The 27,622-nt window shown below is 38.5% G+C and overlaps 1 protein-coding gene across 9 annotated transcripts in view; it reads right to left on the minus strand.

The window, feature by feature from the left end:
- The window catches only part of phf14 (PHD finger protein 14), a 144,624-nt gene that overhangs the window by 83,544 nt on the left and 33,458 nt on the right, over positions 1 to 27,622 (minus strand). For 7 of the 9 annotated variants that reach the window (XM_035952771.2, XM_035952769.2, XM_035952773.2 and 4 more), the window contains 9 exons: positions 27,447 to 27,558; positions 25,584 to 25,721; positions 25,130 to 25,276; positions 23,694 to 23,964; positions 20,776 to 20,882; positions 17,187 to 17,282; positions 7,273 to 7,379; positions 6,284 to 6,415; positions 2,990 to 3,152 (listed from right to left, as the gene is read on the minus strand). In XM_035952771.2, the coding sequence (XP_035808664.1) occupies positions 2,990 to 3,152; positions 6,284 to 6,415; positions 7,273 to 7,379; positions 17,187 to 17,282; positions 20,776 to 20,882; positions 23,694 to 23,964; positions 25,130 to 25,276; positions 25,584 to 25,721; positions 27,447 to 27,558 (1,273 nt within the window). The remainder of the gene's footprint in view (positions 1 to 2,989; positions 3,153 to 6,283; positions 6,416 to 7,272; positions 7,380 to 17,186; positions 17,283 to 20,775; positions 20,883 to 23,693; positions 23,965 to 25,129; positions 25,277 to 25,583; positions 25,722 to 27,446; positions 27,559 to 27,622) is intronic. The other 2 variants (XM_035952770.2, XM_035952775.2) reach the window with 1 other exon arrangement.

Below are 27,622 nucleotides of genomic sequence, written 5' to 3' on the forward strand. Positions count from 1 at the left end.
AACCAGTCACAGTCATTGTGGGTGGGACTAAGTGAAGGACGTAGCTTCAATGTTCACTCATGACTGAGATAATGACTGAGATAATCGGCCAAGAGATAGTAGGCTTATACCTGCAACCTGTATCAGATGAATCAGACTATGACAACAGTGACACAAAATTGGCACCATGGTAGCACAGACTGCTTTGAAAGCTAAGAGAATATATTTTGTAGTTATAATAAAATATTATTCAAGCATGCAAGACTGGAAGGAGGATCTCTCATAAGCTGCTTATCCAGAATTAAGGGTCTACAAACATAAGGTGTTTATGCTGTGCAGGTTGTAACCCTGCTTGAGAGAAATTTGCAATATTGGGCTATGTAAATATAATTGAAATAATTGTTAAACCATAGAAAATGACACACAAGCAAATATACATTGTTTAGCTTGTTTCATAGGAAAAGATCTCCTAAGAAGTGAATGGATGCTGTCTTTTTAACTTCATTTTACGTTAGTTGTGTGCTCCCTTTTAGTGATTTATTTGCTTTTATTGATGTCATGTGTCCAAGAAAAAAGGAAGTTCTCCAACTTGGATTATTCAGTATTTTAATCTCCTGCCTGCATATATTAGATTGTGTAGATTGACATTTGCTACTTGTGATCACCTTGTGATCACTTTACATATGCATTTTAGCAGATGTTTGACCTGTATAATAAGATAAAACACGGCAATGAAAATTACCAGAAGTGGGATAAAAGGTTGGTGGTTAGTGACAGTTTTACACTTCTGTGACACAGGCTTAGTATTGTGCATAACTTTGTGCCAAAGTTTGTTATCAAATCTAATATCTACACTTGATAAGTCCATGTCTCCTCAAACATGTGGATGTGTGTCCGAGACGCTGACAAAATGCATGGTAGGGCATCTAAACCAATTAGGACCGCATCCTTTTACCAATAGCAGGAACAGCAACTAGATGTTGAGACGACACCGAAAATGAAAAACACAAAAAAGGGATGATTTACATCAAGTCAATGAAATCCCATCTTTGATACAAAAAGATTAAGTACAAAAAAAATGTTAGGTTCAAGACAATTTACTGTTTTTCCATTAATTTAAGAAATCTTATTTCAATTCTGCTTATTGGTGCCTCAGCAAATTTGACTTGCGCTACTTTATACAATGGTGCACCACAAGCACCCACCATATATTTGTGCCATTAGTGCCTGCGTGTCTTTCCATCTCCTCATGCATTTGTCTTAATAAACCATTTAGCATTTTTCTCAGTTAACCTTGTCACCCATTGCTAAGGTGTTTAATTAGCAGGTGGACAGCACATATTAGGTGCCTGTCTTGTAAAAAATGATCTGAAATAATAAAATCCTGCTACAAAACACTTTACGAGGACAGGACTGAACACTGCTATTGCTACGGTGAAGTAGATTGAGTAAACAAGAATATGTAACCAGGATAAAAGACCATCATCACTTTAGTAACTATTCTGCTCATGAAAGCTTGTTACAGATGACTGAAGTAACTTTTTTGTTCTCATAGCAACACTTTGCTGTTACTGTATCTTCTCTCACACATCGGGACAAACTGACTTCACACGGCAAACCCACTAGCCTACATCACTACTTGTTCAAAGGGTATGTGCAGCCAGACTGTAGCTGTGAAAGACGGTAACTTATTAAATCATACATTTACGTGGAGAAGTACTCAGATCCTTTACCTAAGTAAAAATATGTGCCAGAACAACAAGCAATTGCTTAAAACAAATGTTTAATATGAGGAGAGACTCTATGAGCAAATTATCGGTCATTGAATCGATCAATTCAAGTAGTTGTTGCCAGACTTTAGAGGAGCTTTGCTTGTACTGGCTTTCATCAACAGAGCCCAAACACTGAGGGAAGTCTCCATTTTTTAAAACTGGTGACATTTTAGTCAACTAGCAGGCCTATATTGAAGTATGAGCAGAGCCATGCAGAACCACGAATTGGCCTTTGAGCCTCCTTCAGAAGCGCTTGTTTGTTGGCCTACTGACATTGGGAACCAGCTGCACATTTCTGACATTCTGCCTTTGGATTAAAGGGCTGTGTCTGACCATTTCTGCTACTTTAAGGAAGTGAGAATAATACATTCTTTGTCAATTCATGCTGTGATTGACTAGATGTGTGTATGACATATGGTTCCTTAATTCTGACTTTTTCTTGTTTAAGTTTGTAAGATATATACTTGATTTGATTAACTATGCCTTACATAAGCCACACACAAACTACAGAAACATTTACTGTACACACAACATCGATTTACTTGAGTGAGCTACAGGCTGAGATTTAACAGTCTTGCTTGGGTTTCAGGTTTCAATCTCACATCTTTAAGTCTATTTTCTCAAACAGCTTTAGAACTACTAGGCTGTCCTCCTGAATAATGAAGTAAGTAAATACATAAATATAAACCAAATCAAATCAAGTCAGATCAAAAAACAAAGGTAAAGTCTTCATTCAAAAGATTGGTGGGGTTTTGGGGAGTGTGACATTGCAAACACGCTAATTTTAAAACATCCCATTTGGAATCCTTTTGGTTATAGCATTTCCCCCAGGCTCTTTCCTTCCTGCTATTGTCTGTTGCCTCTCAGTAGATAAAATGATAGCACATTTTGAGTTTAGGCATCCCACTTAAGCTCCACCAAGTACAAATCTAAATCTGTCGTGTTTTACTCCAGATTGTTGTACATAGTTACACTGTCCTCTATAAGAAATGTTGATTTTGTGCTCAAGGGAACATGCTATTACCTTGTGGAACTTTGCGATAACCTTAAGAAGAACATGAGACTAATGAGAACTCAAGTTAATTATTTGTAATCAATAAGGATCTAGCAATTAGCCAATAGTGACACATGAAGTACTGTGTAAGTCTTAGTGTGGAGGAGGAGAGCATACAAACTTTTCATTAATTTTAGTTGAAACATAAGCAGTTTTAAATAATTTCCAGTGTGAATGTACACACCGCGCCTCTCACTTGATGTTTCTTGGGCTCTGGCGACATCTCCTGTGGGATGAATTTGATTGGTCCTTTGATCTGTCTTCGGGACCTCTTGGTCCCATCAGGTAAGGTCTCCATGGCGATATCAGCTTCATCGCTGCTGGCCTGGTCACACTCAGAGCATTGCCTGAGGAGAAGGAAGAGAACTTCTTTCACTGAAGTGTATTGATTTTATTATCACAGACCCAAATCTTTATCCTTAACTGTAAAAAAACAACAAGAACAACAAAAAGTTTTACGGCTCTTTCTAATAAAAGCCTGAAAAACACACAAAATAGGACTGATTACTAAACTGCAGAAATTCTATTAACCAATATGTTTAACTGATTTGATGATTTTCTTTGTAAATTGAAATGTTGCTTAATGTTAGACAAAACTAAACTGTTCTTTTGTACCATTTGTCCTTAAAAGGGTAAAAAGTAATCTAACTTTTACTGATGATGAGTAAGAATTGCAAAATTACTAACAAAATTTTTTTTCTACTTTTGGAACATTTTGACTTAAACTTAGACAGACTTTATTAATCCCCTGAGGGAAATTCTGTTGTTTTAGCAGCTGGGTATCTAACAAGGGGGTAAACAATAAGACATAGCCAGACTAGCTGTTTCCCATACATCCCAATTCCAGCTCAATACTTAGGACACACACATAAATGTGGAATTAATCTTATCATCTTAATATTTTGTCAGAATCCAAACTTCAAAATTAGACTCAGTTCATTTATCAATGATTATCTTTCATAAACAGATATAAATTGTAAACAGCAGGTGCACAAAGGAAAGGGAATACTTGGATAATCTTTATAAAGCCTATAATGTCCAAAATTTGTTCACACTGAAAAGGCTGTTGACAATTTTAGCCATTCCACACAAGTACAGGAAGAGTCCTGCTGGAGAATCATCTGACTTTCTTTGTGCGATAATAAGGTTTACACTTGAGGTTCTGAGTAAAATATCTCCACAACTATTGGATGAACTGCTATGGTATTTGACACACACACTTATGTCCTCCAAAGGATGAACTGCGTTCATTTTGGCTTCAGGATTCACAATTACTATTCTGAGATTAATACGCAAGTAGCAGTCGCATTTCCAAACAATACTGCTGACAATATAATGGTACCTTGTGGAAATCTACTAAACAGTGCCATACAAACAAAGGACAGACTGAACTTGTTTTCTTCTTGTGAATTTGTAGTAGTGTTTTCACAATATTAAATCAAATCAAAATGTCCCTTGGTCAAAATTCACTGATTATTTACACAAATGACAAATACCTGACTTGCCCCATCGATTCTTGAAAACAAAAAAGACTAACACTTCTCAGTATAAAGTAATACAGTTCAACTAGGGGTCAGAGTCAAATCATCTGTTGGTAGAACCTTGACATGAGTCTGTTTCTCAGTCAACTTCTGATGACCACATAATATACAAATTAAGTATTTTATGTATAATACCTCAAGTAAGTATAATTTACAATAGCTACCAAACCAGCTATGCATTGACTTGGACGGAAAGGTTATATAGTTCATACTGTAAGGACCTTGCACTTTTTTAAAATTATTGTAGAAGGCTAAATTATTAAAATTATGACTGGCAGGATGCACCCTTCCAACTCTTCGGGAGAGAAGGAATCATAATATTTAAATGAAAGAGCCTAAGCCCAAAAAACATGTACCGGTACTCCTAAAATCCAACAGGCTTCTCTTCATGTTCTTTAGCAAAGTTTTGTCTTATAATTTTGTGCCAAAAACAAGAAAAAGTTGTGTTTTTTTCCATAGAATGTCATGGAATGTCATGTCATGTTATTGTATGAGCTGCCACAGAAACTCCGATTTCCACTGATGACCACTGTGTCTAAAATCGAAAGCAGTTACACATCCGTTTTACAAAACTAAAATGTGCATGCAGCGCATTGACTGTTGGTCATTTTAGGAGGACGACGACTGCAGTGGTGGTACTAAGCCTTGTTTTGTACCTCCTGTCTATTCCTGCAACTTTGTTTCCATTGACTTTTGGTCGCCAATCTTCCTGGATCCTTTTCCCTCTCTGTGAAGAGTCAGTCAAATTTTCAATTGTTCTGGCAGTTCATTTCGACCTAGAGCTATAATGCAGACAAGCAGATAGATACAGCCTATAGTTCCAGAACTGAGTTGGTTTTGAAGTTCACGGGTAATTTTATAACCATGTTCATGTAGGTAGACTTAATAATCACAGCTGTGCTCAATTTATTTTCAGTGATCACAGGTTTTGTTGCTAGTGTGTCAGCGATCACAGGGCCATTTGCTACTGTTGTAGTAAGATCCTATTCTGGGGACTGAAATTCAACTTAGGCTTTCTGAACCTTTTCTTTTTGAAGGTTTATGAGAGGAAAAATGCTACTCTTCAACTTGGAAATAATGCTATTATTGAGAGGTGATACAATTTTGAAGAAGAAAGGCACTCAGAGAGAGCAGTACTCCGGCCAGGTTGCTCAGTTGTATCTTTTCCAACGAATGAAATCTTTAATAAAAAATTACCCTGCGATGAGCATGGGCATGTGTTATATGTGTGTTACGTACGGATACTGCATCGTGTGACCTAAATATGTAATTGGTGGCGGGAATTGATGGGACTCGGAAACATACCCACAATTTAATCAATTGTTCCCTTGTATCATTTCCGACAGATAAGTCATGATAAGTCCACAGAGGTTGATTTGTAGTAGGATCGCATTTATGGGGTCGTCAGCAGGCAAGAGGGTGCAGAGTTCACTTGTTGTCATAGTTACACTGATGCTGTGCCACTATCTCGCAATACAAAAATCTTTAACAGGTCCATGGATCTATACTATAAGCTGCATTACTGCCAAAATCTAATCAATTGGTCCTTGTGTCATTTCTGACATTCAATGAAAAATTTCATCCAAATCCATTCTTGAGTAACGTTGCTAACAGACAGACAGACAGACAGACAGACAGACAGACAGACAGACAGACAGGCAGACAGACAGGCAGACAGACAGACGTACACCAATCATCACATAACTCCACTGTGTTCCTTGAGGATGCAATAATTAACATTAAATAATTTAACAGCATAAATTAATTGCACAGATACATACAATAAATTAATTCTATGTTTAATAGTTCATTTTACATAGTGTTGATTGGAGAGGTCCCGCATTTCTCGTATTTCCTTCAGGTGGCCCTACACAAAACCTTTCCCATGTAAATCGAACACCACAACTCCACCACCCAAGTGTCTCCATGTGTCTTACCAATAGCTGTTTTTAGTCTTCTTGGGCATTCGTGTCAGTGGTGGCTCCAGGCAGCCTAGGTGGTAGTAAAGCTTGCATGTGTCACATAACACCAGCAGATGCTGGTCCTGGTTTTTCTTACAGATGCCGCAGCTGTAGGAATACATCATGTTACAATGTATGTGAGTGAACGTTGGTAATTAGGGTTTTTAGTCAAGATTTTGGAACACTACCAAGCACTACAGAAAATAATAAAAAGTAATGCGTCATTTAAAGCTGCGTTTTTGCCAATTAAAAACTCAGCCGCTTTTCTTATAACACACTACTATGAGTGTTTGAGAGTGTTTTATAGACACAGGGTTTTTCAGTTGAGATGCTTTGGTTGCTGTGATAAGGAATATCTGTAGTAGTAATGTGGTGGTAGGCCCATGTTTGTTCAAGCATTCTTTTTCATATTATTATTGTGGTGGTCTATAGATGTCATTTTGTAAAAGCATGAATATTCAGGGACCACCATCATTAACTTAACAGCTGGTCGGTGTGGTATCTGTTCTGCCTCTTCTCTACTGTGACTAGACGACGAATAGTGCCAATGACTTTTACCAAAAGTTGAACATTTTTCACTCTGTGACCAGGACACAAACATTGAGCACCTCATCATGCTGACAACACTTTTACCATAACACAAATATGCAGCGCTTCCACAGCAAGCTGTTGAAAAAATACACTGGCTTTAGGGGGAAAAATGCTCTCATGGCACACACCCTGCATCTAAAAAGGCTATCTGATGAACTTGATCTGATTTTGCACTAGTATATAAATAAAGATGCAAATATGCACACTTAATCCAAAGTGGTCTGAAAAGGTTAAACAGTAAAGCATGCTACTTCTGTCTCTGGCATTTTATGATATCAAAAACAAGCACTCTCTGGTTTTATTGCAATTACTTTATGGATTAACCTTTATCTTTAATTCTTTTCTTAGCATCTCTCAAGCAATTGTGTGTTCACCTGTAGAGGATTGCTGGTAGACTGGATGACTTCCCTGGAGTTCCTCCTTCCTTCTTGCTGGGCTTCCTCTCTTTTGGGGCTTTCAGAATTGCTGGAGTATTTACTTTCTATCCAAAAAACAAAACAAACAAAAAAAAAAAACAGATTTACAAATATTAATATTTACCTGTCTTGAACAGCAACTAATCTTTCTAGAAACACTGTCACTGTAAATGTATTTTGCATGGACTAGGGGTTACTTAAGCATTTTCTTTTATAGAAAGTACATCTAACAGTGTATGATAATGAAGACACTATTTCTGAAAGGAAAAGTTGAAGTTGAACTTTAAATGTCATTTCTTCAAGTGAAAAACTTTGTAAATCAAATTCCATTCTCTCCCAATGCATTGCCATTTCAGTACACCCTTTTCATTAACTGTGTAGTTGCACTAATGTCATCCATGCTGCTCACCATTTTGCTGTTGCATTTTTCGCATCTCGATCTGGTACTTGCAGCATCATTTGCTTTCAGTACAAGTCATTACACTTTAACAGCTTTTGGGTGGTGCACAGAAGAACAGCAAAAACAAAAACCCCAAAACAAACAAACAAACAAATAAACAAAAACAGCAACATAAAGATGGCATTGAGACTCTCTATGCCATCATGTACTACTTAATTCTTTTACTTCTCCAACGGACTAAGACAGTGTTTGGACTGTATGAATAATGTTAGCAAAAGCATTGCAGTAAAAGTTTTTTTCACAGCTGAGCTTTAAAAAAAGGTAAGAAGCGAAACAGGTTTATGTGATGGGTGAAAAGCAGCAACAGATATGCAGTTTATTCTTCACTGTATCTCAGGAGCAGCACTGGCACGTAAGTTAATTAGAAAACTTATCTTGTAGGGACTGACTCTGTCACTAAACAGACAAGGTTTTCCCTGAGGAAGCTCTAATCTGGGCACGTTTGCTCTGCCTGCAGCACAGAGGAGCATCCCCACAAGGAGACCTGATAGAAGAGAGGACAGGTGACCAAAGGCTATCTCCTCAACCTGGACTGCAGTCTGCCCGCATCTGACTATAAGAAAGTATCTCCACTGTTGATATGGAACAGTCTCAATATTGTTAACATGCTATATCAGACAGATGAAAAGTTTAAAGGTACTTATTATTAATAGTGGGTTGAAGCAGTTAGCTACACAGACAGGCTTTAAGCTGTCTGGCATCCATTCAGACTGGTGCCAACTGGCCACTTTCTGTGGGCAACAGCATTGTTCTCATGTTCAGTTGTGTAAAATAATGATATTGAAATAATGAATATAAAATAATATTATAAATAATCTGGAAAAATCATCAATGGCACAAAATTTAATAAATAGTTCAGCACAGTCAAGTAAGCTCGTTAATAACAATCTGCAAGTGCGAGTCGTGTGCTGGGAGACTAATCCACTGATGCTGCCATGTTTGGGCCCTAAAGCCCAGTTCATCTGAAGCTCTCTGATCAAATACCAGATTATGAGATTCAAAAATCTCTTCATTGCATTCTGAGGGTATATGTGACTATGTGGCTGGTAGCAACAATAGCAGCCCTCCATCAAACTGTATGCAATTTGGCAACAGGACTTTTAGTCTATTGTAGCATTTTTCTACTGTCTCTGACTTGTCACAATCTCAGTGCTGTTTGTACATAGATTTTTTTCACCCACTTTTTTTTTTTTGCCATTTTGTCTGTCTTGCCTAGTGTGACTGTTGGCTCTTGTTTCTAGACTGGTGAGAGAGTCTCAACTCAATTTCTCAGTCACAATCAAAAAATCTGCTTTGTTACTAACTTCTCCATTTCCAATAAAAGCAAACTCCTTCTTTGCACTAGATACAACAGTTGACAGATCAAAGGCCCCAGGTTCTCAACTGAAACACATACAGAAAACTATATAACAAAATTATTTTGATCAACAATTATTTCAGCCATTTATCGAGAAAAAAATGGATATTTTCAGCTTCTGAAAATGTGAGAATTTGTTGCTTTTCACAGTTCCATATCATTATAAATTCCAATACCCTCAGTTTGGATTCTTATAGAGACAAAACAAGACATCAGGTGTTACCTTGAGATCTGGGGAATTGCAATGAGCATTTTCTCCTTTTTCAGACTTTGGTTTTAAGTGATTTGCCATTACACTGTAAAGATAACAAGCTAATAAATCAATATTTAAAATACTACAGATTGTCAATTATCTATCTGAACATATGCAGCTCCACTGAAAAAATATACACTACCAGTCAAAAGTTTGGACACACCTTCTCATTTCATAGTTTTTCTTTATTGTCATGACTATGTACATTGCAGTGTTTTCACTGAAGGTATCAAAACTATGAACAAACACATATGGAATTATATAGTAAAAAAAAAGTGTGAAATGAGCCTAAACACATTTTATATTTTAGATTCTTCAAAATAGCCACCCTTTGCTTTGATTACTGCTTGGCACACTCTTGGCATTCTCTCGATGAGCTTCATGAGGTAGTCAGATGAAATGGTTTTCCAACAGTTTTGAAGGACTTCCCAGAGGTGCAGAGCACTTGTTGGATGCTTTTGCCTTAACTCTGTGGTCCATCTCATCCCAAACCATCTCAATTGGGTTTAGGTCAGGTGACTGTGGAGGCCAGGTCATCTGACACAGCACTCCATCACGCTCCTTCTTGGTCAAATAGCCCTTACACAGCCTGCAGGTGTGTTTGGGTTCATTGTCCTGTTGAAAAATATATGATGGTTCAACGAAACGCAAACAGAACGGGATGGCATGTTGCTGCAGGATGCTGTGGTAGCCATGCTGGTTCAGTATGCCTTCAGTTTTGAATAAATCCCCAATAATGTCATGAGCAAAGCACCCCTATACCATCACATCTCCTCCTCCATGTGGGAACCATGCATGTAGAGACCAATCGTTCACCTTTTCTGCGTAGCACAAAGACACGGTGGGTGGAACTGAAGATCTCAAATTTGGACTCATCAGACCGAAGCACAGATTCCCACTGGTTTAATGTCCATTCCTTGTGTTTCCTGGCCCAAACAAATCTCTTCTGCTTGTTGGTTTTCCTTAGTAGTGGTTTCTTAGCAGCTACAGTGGTATGTAAAAGTTTGGGCACCCCTGGTAATTTTCAAGATTTTCCTTTATAAATCGCTGGTTGTTCAGATCAGCAGTTTCAGTTAAATATATCATATAGCAGATGAACACAGTGATATTTGAGAAGTGAAATGCAGTTTATAGGATTTACAGAAAGTGTGCAATAATTATTTAAACAAAAGTAGGAAGGTGCATAAATTTGGGCACCCTTGTTGTTTTGTTGATTTGAATGCCTTTAGCACTAATTATTGGAACACAAAATTTGTTTGGTAAGCTCATTGACCCTTGACCTACATACACAGGTGAAGCCAATCATGATAAAGGGTATTTAAGGTGGCCAATTGCAAGTTGTTCTCCTCTTTGCATCTTCTCTGAAGAGTGGCAACATGGGAGCCTCAAAACAACTGTCAAATGACCTGAAAGCAAAGATTGTTCAACATCATGGTTTAGGGGAAGGATCCAAAAAGCTAGCTCAGAGATTTCAGCTGTCAGTTTCCACTGTTAGGAACATAGTGAGGAAATGGAAGACCACAGGCACAGTTCTAGTTAAGGCCCGGAGTGGCAGCCAAGAAAAATCTCAGATAAGCAGAGGTGAAGGATGGTGAGAACAGTCAAACTCAACCCACAGACCAGCTCCAAAGACCTACAACATGATCTTGCTGCAGATGGTGTCACTGTGCATCGTTCAACTATTCAGCGCACTTTGCACAAGGGGATGCTGTATGGGAGAGTAATGCGGAAGAAGCCTTTTCTATGTACATGCCACAAACAGAGTCGCTGGAGGTATGCTAAAGCACATTTGGACAAGCCAGCTTCATTTTGGAATAAGGTGCTGTGGACTGATGAAGCTAAAACTGAGTTATTTGGACATAACAAGGGGCGTTATGCATGGAGGATGAAGAACACAGCATTCCAAGACAAACACTTGCTACCCACAGTAAAATTTGGTGGTGGTTCCATCATGCTGTGGGGCTGTGTGGCCAGTGCAGGTACTGGCAATCTTGTTAAAGTTGAAGGTCACCTGGATTCCAGTCAGTATCGGCAGATTCTTGCGAACAATGTTCAAGAATCAGTGACAAAGTTGAAGTTGCGCCGGGACTGGATACTTCAACAAGACAACGACCCTAAACACTGCTCAAATTCTACTAAGGCATTCATGCAGAGGAACAAGTACAATGTTCTGGAATGGCCATCTCAGTCCCCAGACCTGAATATTATTGAAAATCTGTAGTGTGATTTAAAGCGGGCTGTCCATGCTCAGAAACCATCAAACCTGACTGAACTGGAGATGTTTTGTAAAGAAGAATGGTCAAAAACACCTTCAACCAGGATCCAGACCCTCATTGGAAGCTATAGGAAGCATTTAGAGGCTGTTATTTCTGCAAAAAGGAGGATCTACTAAATATTGATGTAATTTTTCTGTTGGGGTGCCCAAATTTATGCACCTGCCTACTTTTGTTTAAATAATTGTTGCACGCTTTCTGTAAATCCTATAAACTTCATTTCACTTCTCAAATATCACTGTGTTTGTCTGCTATATGATATATTTAACTGAAGTTGCTGATCCAAACAACCAGTGATTTATAAAGAAAAATCTTGAAAATTATCAGGGGTGCCCAAACTTTTACATACCACTGTATTTGACTATAAAGGCCTGACTGGTGCAGTCTCCTCTGAACAGTTGATGCAGAGGTGTGTCTGCTACTAGAACTCTGTGTGGCATTTATCTGGGCTTTAATCTGAGGTGCTGTTAACTTGCCATTTCTGAGGCTGGTGACTCGGATAAACTTATTGGTCTTCCTTTCCAGGGGCAGTCCTCATGTGAGTCAGTTTTGTCATAGCGCTTGATGGTTTTTGCGACTGCACTTGGGGATACATTTAAAGTTTTTGCAATTTTCCAGACTGACTGACCTTCAGTTCTTAAAGCAATGATGTACTGTCATTTCTCTTTACTTAGTTGATTGGTTCTTGCCATAATATGGATTCTAACAGTTGTCAAATGGGGCTGTCAACTGTGTACCAACCTGACTTCTGCACGACACAACTGATGGTCCCAACCCCATTAAAAAGGCAAGAAATTCCACAAATTAACCTTGACATGGCACACCTGTGAAGGGAAAACCATTTCAGGTGACTACCTCATGAAATTCATCGAGAGAAGGCCAAGAATGTGAAAAGCTGCCATTAAAGCAAAGGGTGTCTACTTTGAGGAATCTAAAATATAAAACATATTAAAAGTTATTTAACAATTGTTTGTTTGCTACATAATTCCATATATCTTGCTTCATAGTTTTGATGTCAGTATGTATCTACAATGTAAAAAGTAGTTTAAAAAAAAAGAAAAAACTGTGAATGAGAAGGTGTGTCCAAACTTCTGACTGGTAGTGTACAACCAAACCAATTCAATACACGGTATAATGTACAGCCAATGCTAAAGTCTTATATTTTTCATTCATTCAATAAAGAATCAGGTACTGCTGTGAATCAACATTTATTTGATATAAATGATTATGTATCATTTTAACAACCTATTTTCAGTCAAATTTAATTTTAACAAATTTGATTTAATTTGAAACTAAGCACTTAAGTCTATTTATCAAGGTACACAATACATGCATAAATAATAAAAAAACCACACACAACTAAACTTTACTTTAATCACAGACACAAAAATATAGTATAAGAATAAAGGAAAGATCTCACCAAGTAGGTGCCGCGGGTGAGGATGGGGATAATGAGAGGCCCATCTAGAGGGCAAAGGGGTAAAGGGGTGTCATTACCCATTATTTATCAAGATCTGATAGGATGTTTATGTGCTTATATATGTATTTTATAGTAACAGTTCCTTCTGTATATGACACTATATAATTCTATTTTTGAGATAATCAGTGACATTTTATTTGTTTACTTATATTTTGCTTTGCATGCATTTTTTCTCTGCTCAAACAAACAAACAGATTACCTGTGTAAGTCTTATTCAGTGAGACTTATAGACATCAGTGCCCTTAAAGCACCTTTAGTTTAAAACTGCTTAAGATGCTGAGATGCAGGTCTAGTTGAGTTGGTAATTTTTGTTCTGCTGAAATTGGATTGCATTGTAATACTTATGCCTGTTAAAACATCTGCAGCCCAGTAGATGTTTGAGCCGCACAGTGTTTAATAGCAGCCAATGGAGAAGGTCTTCTGAGTTTTCTCTTGTGAAGTTGCCAAGAGTGTTAAACTTTCAGGAGCATCACGAACAAAAACACTGGCTGTGTACTGGAAGAATGATGGGAGTCCCAGTTAGAGACATCAATAATTTCTGCAAATGCACCAGCAGGATGACAAATAGGAGATGAAAATGTGGCAGATAGATGACACAAAAGCATGCGGTGCTGTGACTGATGTTGCTACTTAAACCGTGCGTGTTCATAATTAGGTGATTTATGGTGGTCATTGCAGATTCACTGCCAGTTTCCCAAGTTCCTGTCCATTCTGCTGCCTCACCACATCATTTGACCATTTATCTACACAGCTCATACTCTCAATGGCCACACTTAACAAAGTGTTTTATGGATTTAGCTGGTGCTATATTTAATACATAAAACTCCAAAGAAGTGACTACCCTGTCCCATGTAGTACGGTGAATGTATTATTCATTTTCTTCAAAAGTCAAAAAAGACCAGAATTAGCTGCATTATTTAAACTTTGAAATCAAGTCTTAGGTGACTGTTACCCCCAGTCGTGTGTAAATCTTTAGATGGGCCTATATCAAGTTGAACACATAAAAAGTTAAATGAATGTAATCCACTTCATTTGTTATTATCATTAAAAATTCAGGTTCACAACCAAGCTAGAGAACAACACTGGAGAACAACAAGGAGAATTTGGTTATCATGTGTGCACGATATCACAGCCTGTGACTGTTGCTGGAATTCAGACTTATTACTCCTAATATGAAGCCTGGGAGTTTGAGGGTTTTGCAATTAGGTGTGCTGAAGCGCTGTAAAGTAATAGCCAAACAGATATAGTGATTGGCCAATATTATTGTCTGATTGTGGCCTATCGCAGATCCATCAACATCAGCGTATCAGTCAAGAATCTTTATTGTCATTATGCTTCCACACAAATTACAATTGGTGACTCCCAGCTATAGATAAAAATAGAAAAAGGCACACTATATACAAATAAAAAATAAATAAAAAATACTGAAAATATATAAATATGTAAACAGAGATAGTGCACATGAGCAGTAGGATGAGTGTAAAGTGCAGTCCAGCGCAAGACTCGGTTCTTTAGTGCACATAGTGAGTCTGTTGTGTGTGTAGGGGCGAAATGGACTGGACAGCCCTTGGATAAAAACTGTTTTTCAGTCAGGAATTCAGAGTTTTTATGCTCCTGTACCGTTTGCCCGAGGGAAGCAGAACAAACAGTCCATTTCCCGGGTGGGTGGGGTCGGCAGCGATACGTCAGGCCTTCCTCTGGACTCGGCCCGCGTATATTGGCGTATGTGCTGTCTGATAGCACATCGCACATTGTGGCAGCTTGCCACAATAAAAAATATATGAAAACACTTGTATACCGCATAATGCCACGATACAGCAAAAAATCCGCGATACGGTGAGACTGGGAAAAGTGAACTGCGATATGGCGAGGGACCACTGCATATATATACATACGTATATGCATACATACACACACAAACATATATATATATATATATATATATATATATATATATATATATATATATATATATATATACACACATATATATACATGCATATACGCATATATACATTTTATATATGTGTACATATGTGTGTGTGTATATATACATACATATATATAAATATAAAACAATTCTGATATTGTTATAGTAAAACTCAAGAAAAATTGTAATAATAATTTACATTATACATTACATTAATTTAATAATTATTGACAGATTATTATTTATGATGTCTATTTTACTGGTAGGATCGATGCTGCTGTTTGCTATACACAAAGGGCTTGCCAGGTCAGTACTTCTTTCAAAGTAACACTCCATCTTGAGACCAGTTGAAAAATTGCAAGAAATTGCATGTCACGCTGTTGGATCTTTAGAAGGTTCTAAGTAGAGCTTCAAAATGCAAAAAGAAGAAATGGGAATGAGAAAAAAAAAATTGAGTGAGCAGTTTATTGAAAACAACAATTACACTGAAATAGGCTGTTCATTAGCTGATCAAAAGTTAAAGACCATCGCTCAAAAAACCTAGAAAACCCACTCAAAACAGAAACACAAGTGTCAAAAAATAACTCAGTAATGAGCAGCTCCATCGTTATTGTGGATGACTGCAAAAATTTATTGAGGCATGCTTGATGCGAGTGTTTCCAGGAGGCTGGTGGGAACGTTCCTCCAAATGGTGAAGATGGCTTCATGGAGGGCATCCACTGTCTGGAATTGATGTCCACTTTTGTAGACTTCCCTTTCCATCCATCCCCAAATGTTCTCAATTGGATTTAAATCAGGGGAACACATGGGATGGTCCAAAAGAGTGATGCTATTCATCAGGCCGGCGTTGTGAACTGCATTGTCCTGTTGAAAGACCCGGTCATTACAGCACAGATGAGGCCCTCAGTCATGAGGGATGCCCGCTGCAACATCCCCACATAGCCAGCTGCCATTTCACGCCGATGCACACCCTAAAGCTCCATTGTTCCATTGAAGGAAAAAGCACCCCAGATCATGATGGCGCCTCCTCCACCGTGCTGCGTAGAGAACATCTCCAGTGGGATCGCCTTGTCACGCCATTAATGTTGGAATCCATCAGGACCATCAAGGCAAAATTTTTTTATGGTCAGAGAATAAAACTTTCCTCTACCTTTCAATGTCCCATGTTTGGTGCTCCCTTGCAAAGTCCAAACAGGCAATTTTGTGGACGTTGAAGACATTTTTTAGTTTTTTAAGCTCTTCCCTCGAAGATGCCATCTGATGGTTATTGGGTTACAGTCAGCACCAGTAAAGGCCTAAATTTTGGTCGAGGGTCATCCCGTGTCTTGACAAATAGCCAATCGGATCCTCTGCCTTAGCGCTGGTGAAATTTTTTTGGGTCTACCGCTTGACTTTTTTTTCCCCATAACTCTCAGGATCTTTTAAGAAATTCAAAATGACTGTCTTACTGCATCCAATCTTGGCAGCAATGGCACGTTGCGAGAGGCCTTACTTATGCAGCTTAACAATCCTATCACGTTTAAAGACCGAAAGCTTTTTTGCCTTTGCCATCAGGAGGTCATGACAGTGTGAATACCTGACAGGAAATGACATGGAATACATTTTTGTGCAGATTTTGGCTTTTAAAGGCTGTGGTCTTAAACTTTTGATCAGCTGACAAAAGCATGTTTGAGTTTAAATGTAGTTTTCAATAAATTGCCTACTCAATGTTTTTTCTCTCGCTCACATTTCTTCTTTTTGCATTCTGAAGCTCGACTGAGATCCTTCTAAAGATCTACCTGTGCAAAATTCAATTTCTTGCAATTTTTCAACTGGTCTGAAGATTTTGATCGGTAGTGTATACCTTTAAATTTAGTCTGTTCAACAACACAACACTGACTGATAGGTCAATCTGTTAATGTAAAATTAAAGGACTTTAAAAACAGCACTGTTTTTGAACGTAGTATGACCTACGGCTAGGCATGTGGGTTGCTACTTACCATTGCTATGCTAATAAAGGCAATTCTCTAAACAGGCGCCAACTTTATCAGCAGCTACTCTGTGCGTGAAGAGCAGGATGGTTCACGGTGACAGGAGAAATGGGAGAAAGAGTTTAAAGAGGCAATGATGGTGACCCTACCTGGCCCAAGATGCCCCCCAGCAGAGTCCACATGGCCTGGCCTTCACCTCGCAGCTCTCCATTTACATTCAGCAGTTCCTCCAGAAACTCACAGAGCTGCAGCAAGAGAGAAAAGGAATCATGAGACAAGGACATTACTTATTCTATCCCTATTGGCACACAGGAGTACCTGGTCCATTTTTTTTTTCAAATCAAGAGAAGAAATAAATAAGTAATTCTCATCTTTAAACGAAAAGTTAAATGCATTAGCTTGACAGTTTCGTTGCAAGAGTGAGAAGAGAATATTAATATAAGTCTCACTCTATGTGGTAATTTCATAACTGCTTTTGTTCAAAGTTCAAAATCCACCTACAAACATATCCTAAACTCACCACTTCACCAATTGTTGTCTCTAACTGGCTTAAATCCATACCCAAACAGAGAATGAAAAGCAGTTTATGGTTTTAGGGGGGATGTGTTGGGACTATTTCTTAACAACAGTCAGGTACAAGGACTTCATGTATTTTCCTTGCCTTGTCTGCCAGATTTGGCACGATCATTGCTGTATGGGGACCTACACTATATTGACAAAAGTATTGGGACAGCCCTCCAAATAATTTAATTCAGGTGTTCCAATCACCTCCTTGGCCACAGATGTATAAAATCAAGCACCAAGGCATGCAGACAGCTTCTACAAACATTTGTGAAAGAATGGGTCACTCTCAGGAGTTCAGTGAATTAAGCATGGTACCGTGATAGGTTGCCACCTGTGCATTAAGTCCATTCGTGAAATTTCCTCGATGCCAAATGCAGAGTAGCCTGGCCAATAAGGTCAAGAAAGGTGGTACACAGGCAGACTCAGCAGACTTCTTGAGTACAAAAGCGGTGCAGATTTTATTTTACAGTGCTTCTCCATTGATGTGAAACTTAAGTTACAAAACAATACAAAATAATTTGCAAAGCAAAAATTACTCAAAATTAACTCATAGCTACTTAAGAAAAAATGTCACATTGCGGCAGCACAGCCTCCCCTTTCTCTTAAGGCAGCAAAATCTCTTCCCCTTATATAGGGGTCCAACTCATATCTACTTATTTCAGCTCTTCCATCATACAGCATCATGACCTATTCTTTAACCTCGACATAAACAACTCTGGAAACAGCATTATTGTACACACTACAAACTTGCAGGCATTTCTAAATTTCTGCCTGTACGCTAAAAATGTAAACGCAAGAAAATTTGTTTCCAGTCTTTGTGTTAAGCTAAGCTCACCAAGTCATACCTTTAGCTTTGTACTTGACAAAGAAACATGAGCCTGGCATCTCTCTTCGTCATATGTGTGGAAGATAAGCAAATACACAATTTCGCAAAAATGACAAAGATCCCTTTAACCTGCAGCAATACTGGATTTGTAAGAGACTGTGAAACTGTGTATGACTTCATATGGTTTTGCAAGAGTTGAGCCTTGTGTCATGACTAAACCTTTTACTGGTGTCAAGGTCAGATTTGTAATGACAATCCTCCACCAGCATTTTCTCCAAGGCTATAACCATACATGAGCAACTCAGGCGGTGCAATTAGCAACACACACTCCATTAATAATCCTTAACATGCATGGCAGAAGACTGAACGCAACATTAACTGTCGTGACTTTTACTCTGCCGTTGTATTTTCTTTCTCATGTTGACAGATGAAGCAGCAGCGTCTTCACAGAGGTCACATGTTTGAGAAGAGACAATAGGAAGATGCACACAGGAATACCGCAGCCAACTCAGTATTATCACATAGCACAGTAATTACATTAAACTCATCTAAGCCATCTAATGTAGAGATACAGTTGTATAATCTAAGATGAGCATAAAAAATTATTCATTTTTATAACAAACACCAGACACAGCAATGAAAAATGGCCATGAACATATAATATTTCTAAAAAATGTATATCATTCAACACCACTTAAAATTCACACCAATCATGATTTAGTTTGATCTGAAAAATGCATTATTTCACTAAATTCATTGCCTCAATCTTGTATATTCATACAGATTTACAGTATAGGTAGTGCATGGTGCAACCCACCAACAAAAATATATGAAGCAAAAATGTCTCTGCAGTCCTTAATCTTGACAGACTGACATGCTAGCTGTAAACATGAACATGAATCTCAATGATTATAGCTGTTTTAATCAATTATTTTTACTTAACACTACAAGTCTAAATGCTCATGTACACCCAATAGTGATTGCCAGATTACAATAGCCATGCAATGGACTGGCGACCTATCCAGGGTGCATTCCACATTGTGTCCAGTGTCAACTGGGATAGGCTCTAGTCACTTAACGTATTGAATGAATGTATGAATGTATTGTATCATTGAAAGAGGGACAAACACTCTGAGACATTACCCATATGTTTACAGTGGCTTTGAAGCTCAGAGTGTCACTCAATGTGGCCGTGCCCTTACTTATGCATAACTTCAAGTCTACATACACTTTAAAAGAGTGAGTTCTATTAAAAAAAATATTCACTTTTGGAGTCAGCCTCCAGAGGTCATGGGAGCAAGTACAATTTTTGGGCAACTTTCAACCTCAGAGGCTGCAGCTTGACTCCGGCCCCACCTGTAAGGGCAACAGTTGATGGAGCTACATAAATAACCATAGTCCCACTCCCAACTTTCCTTTGGATAGTATGCTAACATTTGCTCATTGGCCCTTACACTTTTACAGCTGAGGCTGGCTAAAAGTATAGACAAAATAAAACACTGATCCATTGATGGCAGCATCGAGTTAGCATTGTCATCATATGTGTGACAGCATCTTGGCATTGGCATTTACTCTAAAGTACTCCACAGCCACTAGCATTGCTATTGCTGCAATTTGATATCTTCCCAAATAATGTTGCACGGTATACTGAAACTAGAAAGGTGCAGCAATGTCCTGTCAATAAAAACAACAATATTCTCAATTTTATTAGTATCAACAATTAAAAAAAGACAGTGTTTTAACAGAACTGCGAGGCTTTGTGTGTTGGATGTGTTCTGCTTGCACTTACTGCAGGCGCAACAAGCGCACTTCTTTGTTCTCTCATACGCACACTGCAGTTTTCATGGTGACAAAATGAGAAATGAAATGGATTTTTTCATGAAGTAGACACACAAAGCAAAACAAAACAAAGCAAAACTTATAGCTGACAGTCATGGTGGGCCCATAGACACCATAGAGCCCATCTGTAAGAGATGTTTTAAGCCTACAGCAAGGGAGCCTACACATCTACCTTGCATGTCTCTTACAGATATGCAGACTTTTTTAAAGACTGAAAAAGTGACAGGTCAACAAATAGACAACCTACTAGCATCATGCCCTAAGATATATGTCAAATGAGTGATGTATTCTGTGACAAGCAAACTCTTTCACCACTGGACTTGGTTTAATCTTTTTAACTAACGTACCAATATGTTGTATGTAAACACAGCGTTCCCAAGGGTAGCTGTAGTGCTCTACTAGAAATCAGAAATGGCTTAGCTACAACAGGCAACTTTAGCTTGTGTAGCACGCGACAACTGCCTGTCCTTAGAAATAAGGATGCTATGGGTCAGGATTGTGCTGCATACCTTGTTGTACTCTACATGTAGTTTTTCTTGCTCACTCTCCAGCTTGTCTTTTAGGTTCTTCTGCTCGGAGATGTTGTCCTGGATCTGGATCATTCGCATGTTCCGCTCTGAATACCAATGGGGCAAAAATCAATACCACAATCACAATCTATAGAAAAAGCACAAGAGAGTGTACTGATGGCAGATAGGCCCCCTGCAGCAGGCTAACAGAGAATGCTCTCAAGGTTACCTACATAGTATAATATATTTAGAGGGAAAAAAATGCCTTTACACAGCATTCACATAATAACTTAACCGCATTATGCAACAGCTACACCTATATGTTAATGGAGATAAATACTAAAATACTTTTAGCTTCTTTAGAGTTACAATAATGATGATGAACATCATTTCTGCACTTTAGATATAACAAATAGATGTTACGAATTGATGACTATAAAAAGATTTCAATTTTATTGATGCTTTAGTAACATTTCAATAAATAAGGTTGCAAGGAGAAGAAGACAACCATAGGAAGTGCTGGCAGCAAACACTGAGATAAGCATCATGTTTTGAGCTTAAGGCTCATCCTTATTTACAGTGCTGTGGAAAAAAATGACTTAAATGTTACAATTATCAAACTAATATTGGTATTTATTTCATATTAGACAGAGATAACTCACAAAACACATAAATTAGTTTTTTTAATGGTGATTTATTGAAAACCTGTATAAGTCCTGTGAAAAAGTAATTGCCTCCCTAAACCTAATAACTGGTTGGTCCCTTGGCAGCAACAACTGCAGTTAAATGTTTGTGACACTTTCTGGTCTGTCCTTTAGATCGCCATGGAGGGATTTTGGCCCACTCTTCTCTGTAGAATAGTTTTTATTTAGGCACATTATATGGTTTTCAAGCATATACTGCATTTTTATGATCTTGCCACAGCATCTTAATATGATTCCAGTCCAGACTTTGACTCAGCCACCCCAAAACCTTAATTTTGTTCTTTTTGAGGCACTCACAGGTTGACTTGCTTGTGTGCTTTGGCTCATTGTCATGCTGCATAACCCCTTAGTGTTGAGCTTTACGTCATGAACTGATGGTAGATATTCTCCAAGAGGATTTTCTGATAAAGAGCAAGCCATCCAGATCTTGTGGAAGCAAAGCAGCTCCAAACCATCACACTACCAGCACCATGACTGCGCTACCAGCACTTAACTGAGGCCAGTGAGGCCTGCAGTTGCATTGATGTTCGTCTGGGTGCTTCTTTGAGGATAAGATGTCGACATGCTCTTGGAGAAATTTTGGTTGCCTGGCCACTCCTGGGAAGGTTTACCACTGTAATGGCTGGTCAGGTCAGGCCATATAGTGATGCTATTTTCCATAAAGTGTCCTACCATTATTGTGTATGTAAGAGGACTAAACTGCATGGGAATAAAATTCTAACACTATGCAATTCTTTGTGAAAAGGTTTTAAACACAAAAGAGGTGGAAAGTTGATGTTAGATAATGCAGCATTAGTGAAGCAAACTAGTAAACACGGCTGGTAAATGCTGTTTTTCCACCCAGCTTAAGTCAAGTATTCATTTAATTCAAATGAAAGAATTTTAATTTATTAATTTGCGCCAGAAAAAATAATTGTCAATGGAAATGCTCTCCTGTAGGCTGCATATTACCATCAGCTACACTATATGCATAAGATACTGTGTCATACGGGATTTGGTTGGTAATGGAAAGGGACTGCAGTGAGCTACAGAGGTCTGGTAAACTCACATCTGTTTGCACATTCAGATTTTCAGTCTTCAGCCTTAGCAAATTCTGACTCAAGTGGCATCACCTGAGAGAATTTATTAGACTTCACACCACTCTATCTACAGACACAAAATTCTTTATACTGTGTTTCGAAATATGTAATAGCAACGTTAAAACCACCTGCCAAACACTGTGTAGGTCTCCCTTGTGCTGCCAAAACAACTCTGACCACTGAGGTATGGACTCCACAGACTCCACAAGGCGTCCTGAGCTATCAGGCATCATCGAGCAGCAGGAGCTTCTATAAGTTGTGGAGCTTAGAGGTGAGGCCTGATTTTTTAATTCACATCCCACAGATTTTCAATCGGACTGACAGGTACCACCTACATAAGCATTGCTCAGACCACTTACACTCCTTAGGGCAAAGGTGTTCCCCAATGTCAGTGTCATCTTTCATCAGGATATTGCACTTGCCACAATGCAAACATCATTCAAGAATGGTTTGAGGAACTGACAGAGTCCAAGGTGTTGACTTTGCCTCTAAATTCTCCATATCTCAATCCTATTGAGCATCAGTGGGATCTGATGGAAAAACAAATCAGGTCTTCAAACTTTGAGACTTTAAGTTAACATCTTGGTGCCTGATACCACAGGACACCTTCAGAGGTCTGTGGAGTCCAGGCCTCAGTGGGAAAGAGTTGTCTTGGCAGCACGAGGGGATCTAAACACTATTAGGCAGGTAGTGGTGGCTGATTCATGTGCATTGTTTCCTACACTGCTGTTTGACAGTAATTGTTTGTATTTAACTGTAATGACAGTTGAATACTGGATTACATTACTTAACTGTTTAACAGATTTTTCTTTGAATGTACAGCTTCATATGCTTCTAATCTCAATCCATTCTTCTTCATTTATTGGCATCTAAAACATAAATTTTACTTATAGGAAACACAAAGCTTCCAAAGCATTGCTATATTCTGCAGTATTCTGGAAAAACAACATTATTTGAGATTGGTGTACCAACCTTTCCCACTGTTAGAAAAAAATAATTGGTAAACACCAGTGGCAACAAGGTGTTTACAGATTCTGAACTGATAAATGACAGTACACAGGTTGAGATTTGATTTTCCTCACTATGTAACTTAGTTAAGGTATGACTCGATACAAAGCAACCCAACTTTCCTCACCCAGGTAGTAGTTAACGAAGTCTGCTGTGAGTGCAGGCTGCTTGTGTTTCCTGCGTCCGTCCATGCTGGCGTTAGCATCAGATGTGTCCACAGGGAAAATATCGGTGCTGATGCCCATCAGTTCTGCCTTTCTCATCAACTTCCTGATGGCTGAAGCACTAGATGTCAGAGGTCGTGGCAATTTCTCCCGGGGCACCCATGCTTGAGGCCGGGTGTTCCTTGACAGCTCTGCTTTTGCCCGGTACTGCTGGAGGCGGGTGGTAATTCGGGCCTGCAGTTGGGACACACAAACGTGTTTTTCTTTTTTTTAAGTTATTTTTATGGCCATTTTTGGCTTTATTTGACAGGTTTTAGTTGAGAGGCACACAGGAAAGTAGGGAGAAGAATGGGGCGGCAAAGGGCTGTGAACCGGAATCAAACCATGGCCACTGCACCGGGGACTATAGCCCATGTTTATGGGTCACCCACTCAACCAGTTCAGCTATCTGGGGGCCCACACACAAATGTTTTACTGTTAGGAACTTGTCCTTTACATAACTTTAATCTATTTTACAAAGTAAATTACTGACATTATCAAGCACCTAGAACAGCCTCCACTCCTCTGGTTGTAGGTTTACCTCAACATTCTAACCTGTATTCAGGGATTTGCTCACATTCGGTTACAGGAGAACTAGAGAGGTCCAATACTGGAGCTTTGTGATAGGGGCAGGCTAACGGTTGGCATTCCATACTAAACTGGGTATACCGCATCTTTATGGAGGAGGCTTTCATACATGAGTACTGCTGTGTTGAAAAAGGAAAGAAACTAACAGAAATTATCGGCACAAAGTTGGAAATACACTATCTTCTTCTAATTACTTTTTGACCTTTTGTTAAAGTATATGTAGGTTTTGACCATAGGTATAGTGTACTTATTATATGGCAGTGTTATTTATCCAGGTTAAGAAAAAGTATTCTTGCAGTTCACATAATCAAGTTGAAATTCATCTGAATTTTTTTAACTGCTAGAAAATCTAATCATTGCTAAAGTGTATCTTAAGCATGAGACTGAAAAAAAAACCACATGGGCAGAGCTGTTATATTGACATTTAAGGTGTGTTGATTAATACAAAGTGTCTACTCATGCACTGAGCAATGTGCAAGAAAGTATAGGCAAAAGTTGCCGGTAGCTACCAGTTGCCTTTGAGCAGGACAGTAAATTAAATATTTTTTGCCTCTGGTCTACACATTCACAAGTAAAGATGAAGAGGCAGCCAAATGCTCTTTAATTTTTTTTTAAACAGCTAAAAAGGTAACAATATGTCTGTTTACCTCATTCATCACTAATGATGCTAGAGTTCATCAGTGTTGGGATCTAATGTCGGGTTGCAACAAATGTACAAATGCAAGCACACAGGCCGAACATGATTTCAGACAGCAAGCTAAACAAATCTTACCTGAGCTTCAGGAGTAAGTTGTTTTTCTCTCTCCTGCAGAGAGACCTTACAATAAGACTGTAAGGCCAGGTAATTCTTCCTTTTCCATTTCCTGTCAAAGCGGTCGGCATGCTGTTTGCAGTATGCAAAAAATGGATCAGCGATATCCTAAGGAGACACAAACACGTGTCCATTAACAAGACAAAGGAATTGAGACACACAAAATTGGGGACACATCATGACTGAAAAAAGCATTAAAACCCATTGCTGAGCATCTCCACCTTCAAACTATAGCGTACGACAGTCTCAGAAACACAGATTCAGACTTCCTGGAGTTCATATTTAACCACTTGTGAATATGAGCCTTACGACCTTACAACTGTCAGAGTGGCACTTGAAGTACTTCACCTTAGGGTTTTGCTTTTGTACTTGTGTGGTCATTTGCATCTATGTCATTAAACCTTAGTATACCTACCTCCTCTGCTGCAGCTTCAGACAGGAGTCCCTCCCTCTGTGCACAGGTGACATGGAAGTAGGAACGGCACATTCCTGCATCACAGCTGATACACACACCAGTCCTGGCAAAGCGGGCATCCTCACAGAAACTGCACTCCTACTTTGAACAAATACAGTAGAGAGACTTAAAAGGATAACGTGAACACTGGTTTCTCCTAGTCCGTTATAATCATGGTTTCTGCCATCTACATGTCAGTTTTTCCTCTTCACAGGTGACAAGTAATTATTTCAAAACATGCATGTAACGCATTTTGTCTTATTAGTCATTGACGGCAGCACTGTAGTGTGAAAACTCAACTGTTAATCATAGGAGCTTCAGTAGAAAGCAACAGAACTTCTCCTTTAGTTCTTGAAGACATTTCACCTCTCATCCAAGAAGCCTCTTCCAAAATGGAAGAAGCCTCTTAATTGGGAGATGTAATACCTTCAAGAACCTAAAAGTCCAGTTGTTTTCTATTAAAGCTCGTAGAATTTCAATGACCTGGATGATTGAGAATCTACACAGACAAAACTATTAAAACGTGCTCTCTGTTCTCCTTCTGAGAAGATTTACTGGTACAGTGTTAAGCAGCAGGAAGTGCCAAAGGGTCTACGGAATGATTCAAGCAGGATTGTAAAATGTCAATATTCAACTCTGTCACTGTCAACTGCTGTCAAGGCTTTCACTTAAACTGACATCTCACAACATACACTGAAACATTTGTCGCTCTTCACCTGACATTTACTGCTGTTACCTTTAGCCCTTATACTTCTACTGACATACCAACTGCATGTAATGCTGGTATATCAGGTGACACCTCAATTATCCAGAACATTTAAAGTGCAATAATGACAAAAACGACACTTCAATTGTTTACCTGCTTCTGCTATAAGTTGCTAAATACCAAGCAGCTTTGGTGTTTTTTGCTTTTGTAACATTTTACTCACTATTTGTTCATTTCTCACTGCAATATAGGTCCTTCTACTTTATACAAACAGTACATGAATGGCTAGATATAGAGAGAACTCTGAAATGTACTCTAGGTAGTATGGCAAAGTTATGTTTTCAATCCTAAAGTTTATTTTTTTGATTATTTATTTTACAAAAATTCTGAGAGTGGAATCAACATGGCCAACATGTTCAAGCACCAACAAGTTTTACCGATGCTGGAAATAAACATACTGCATGTCATAGATAGGATATTTCTTATTTGTGTCCATACTTGTCTCCTTTCTAGTCTGTGTAACACAGCCTGCAGCTTAGTGGAAAAGTGCCTTATTTTTGTTACTTAACTGTTGCACACAGCATCACTAAAAGCTTTTTTAGTTGCACCCAGAAGCACAAAATTGAATTGGTGATTATTTAAAGACAACATACCTCTCAAACCCGCCAGAGGTTTAGCAGAAAATTAAGCTACTCCTAAATTTCAACCTCCCATCAATCTTTAAACAAGAGTTAAATTATTTTCAGCAACAAGATTTTAGCTGTTATAAACACTAACTTCACCTGAGACATCAGTTTACTGCAGTAAAAAACCTTTAACTGAAATATTGACTGCTTTCATCCCTAAAACATAAACTAATGCTGAACCCTACAGCATCAGTTACAACACAGATTTCAAATGTTGCAAGTGGAAGTGAACCCCTTGAATTTCCTTCAGAAAATGCAGCTTCTTGTAATGACAGTGGAAAATAACTACCTAAGAGGAATTTGGACATAAAATTAGTATACACTTTTCAAAAAGAAAATCTAAACACTGGCTTCTGCGGGATGCTAACCAAGTCAGTAAATCACTATGAACATTAAAGTCAGCCTGCATCAGTATGTAAAAAGAGAACTTGCCTTGGCCCCATATTTTGAATAATTCATCTCTGTGAGCGTCACTGGCCGGAGTTTATCGATGTCTCCAAATGCTACTCCAGGAACATAAAGTGCACACACCACATGTACCCATCTGAAAACATTAAAGAATAAAACTAGGTGATACATTAGTTTGTTACAGAAAAACAGAACATACA

The sequence above is a fragment of the Amphiprion ocellaris genome, chromosome 15 (genome assembly GCF_022539595.1).
Source record: "Amphiprion ocellaris isolate individual 3 ecotype Okinawa chromosome 15, ASM2253959v1, whole genome shotgun sequence".
NCBI lineage: Eukaryota > Metazoa > Chordata > Actinopteri > Pomacentridae > Amphiprion > Amphiprion ocellaris.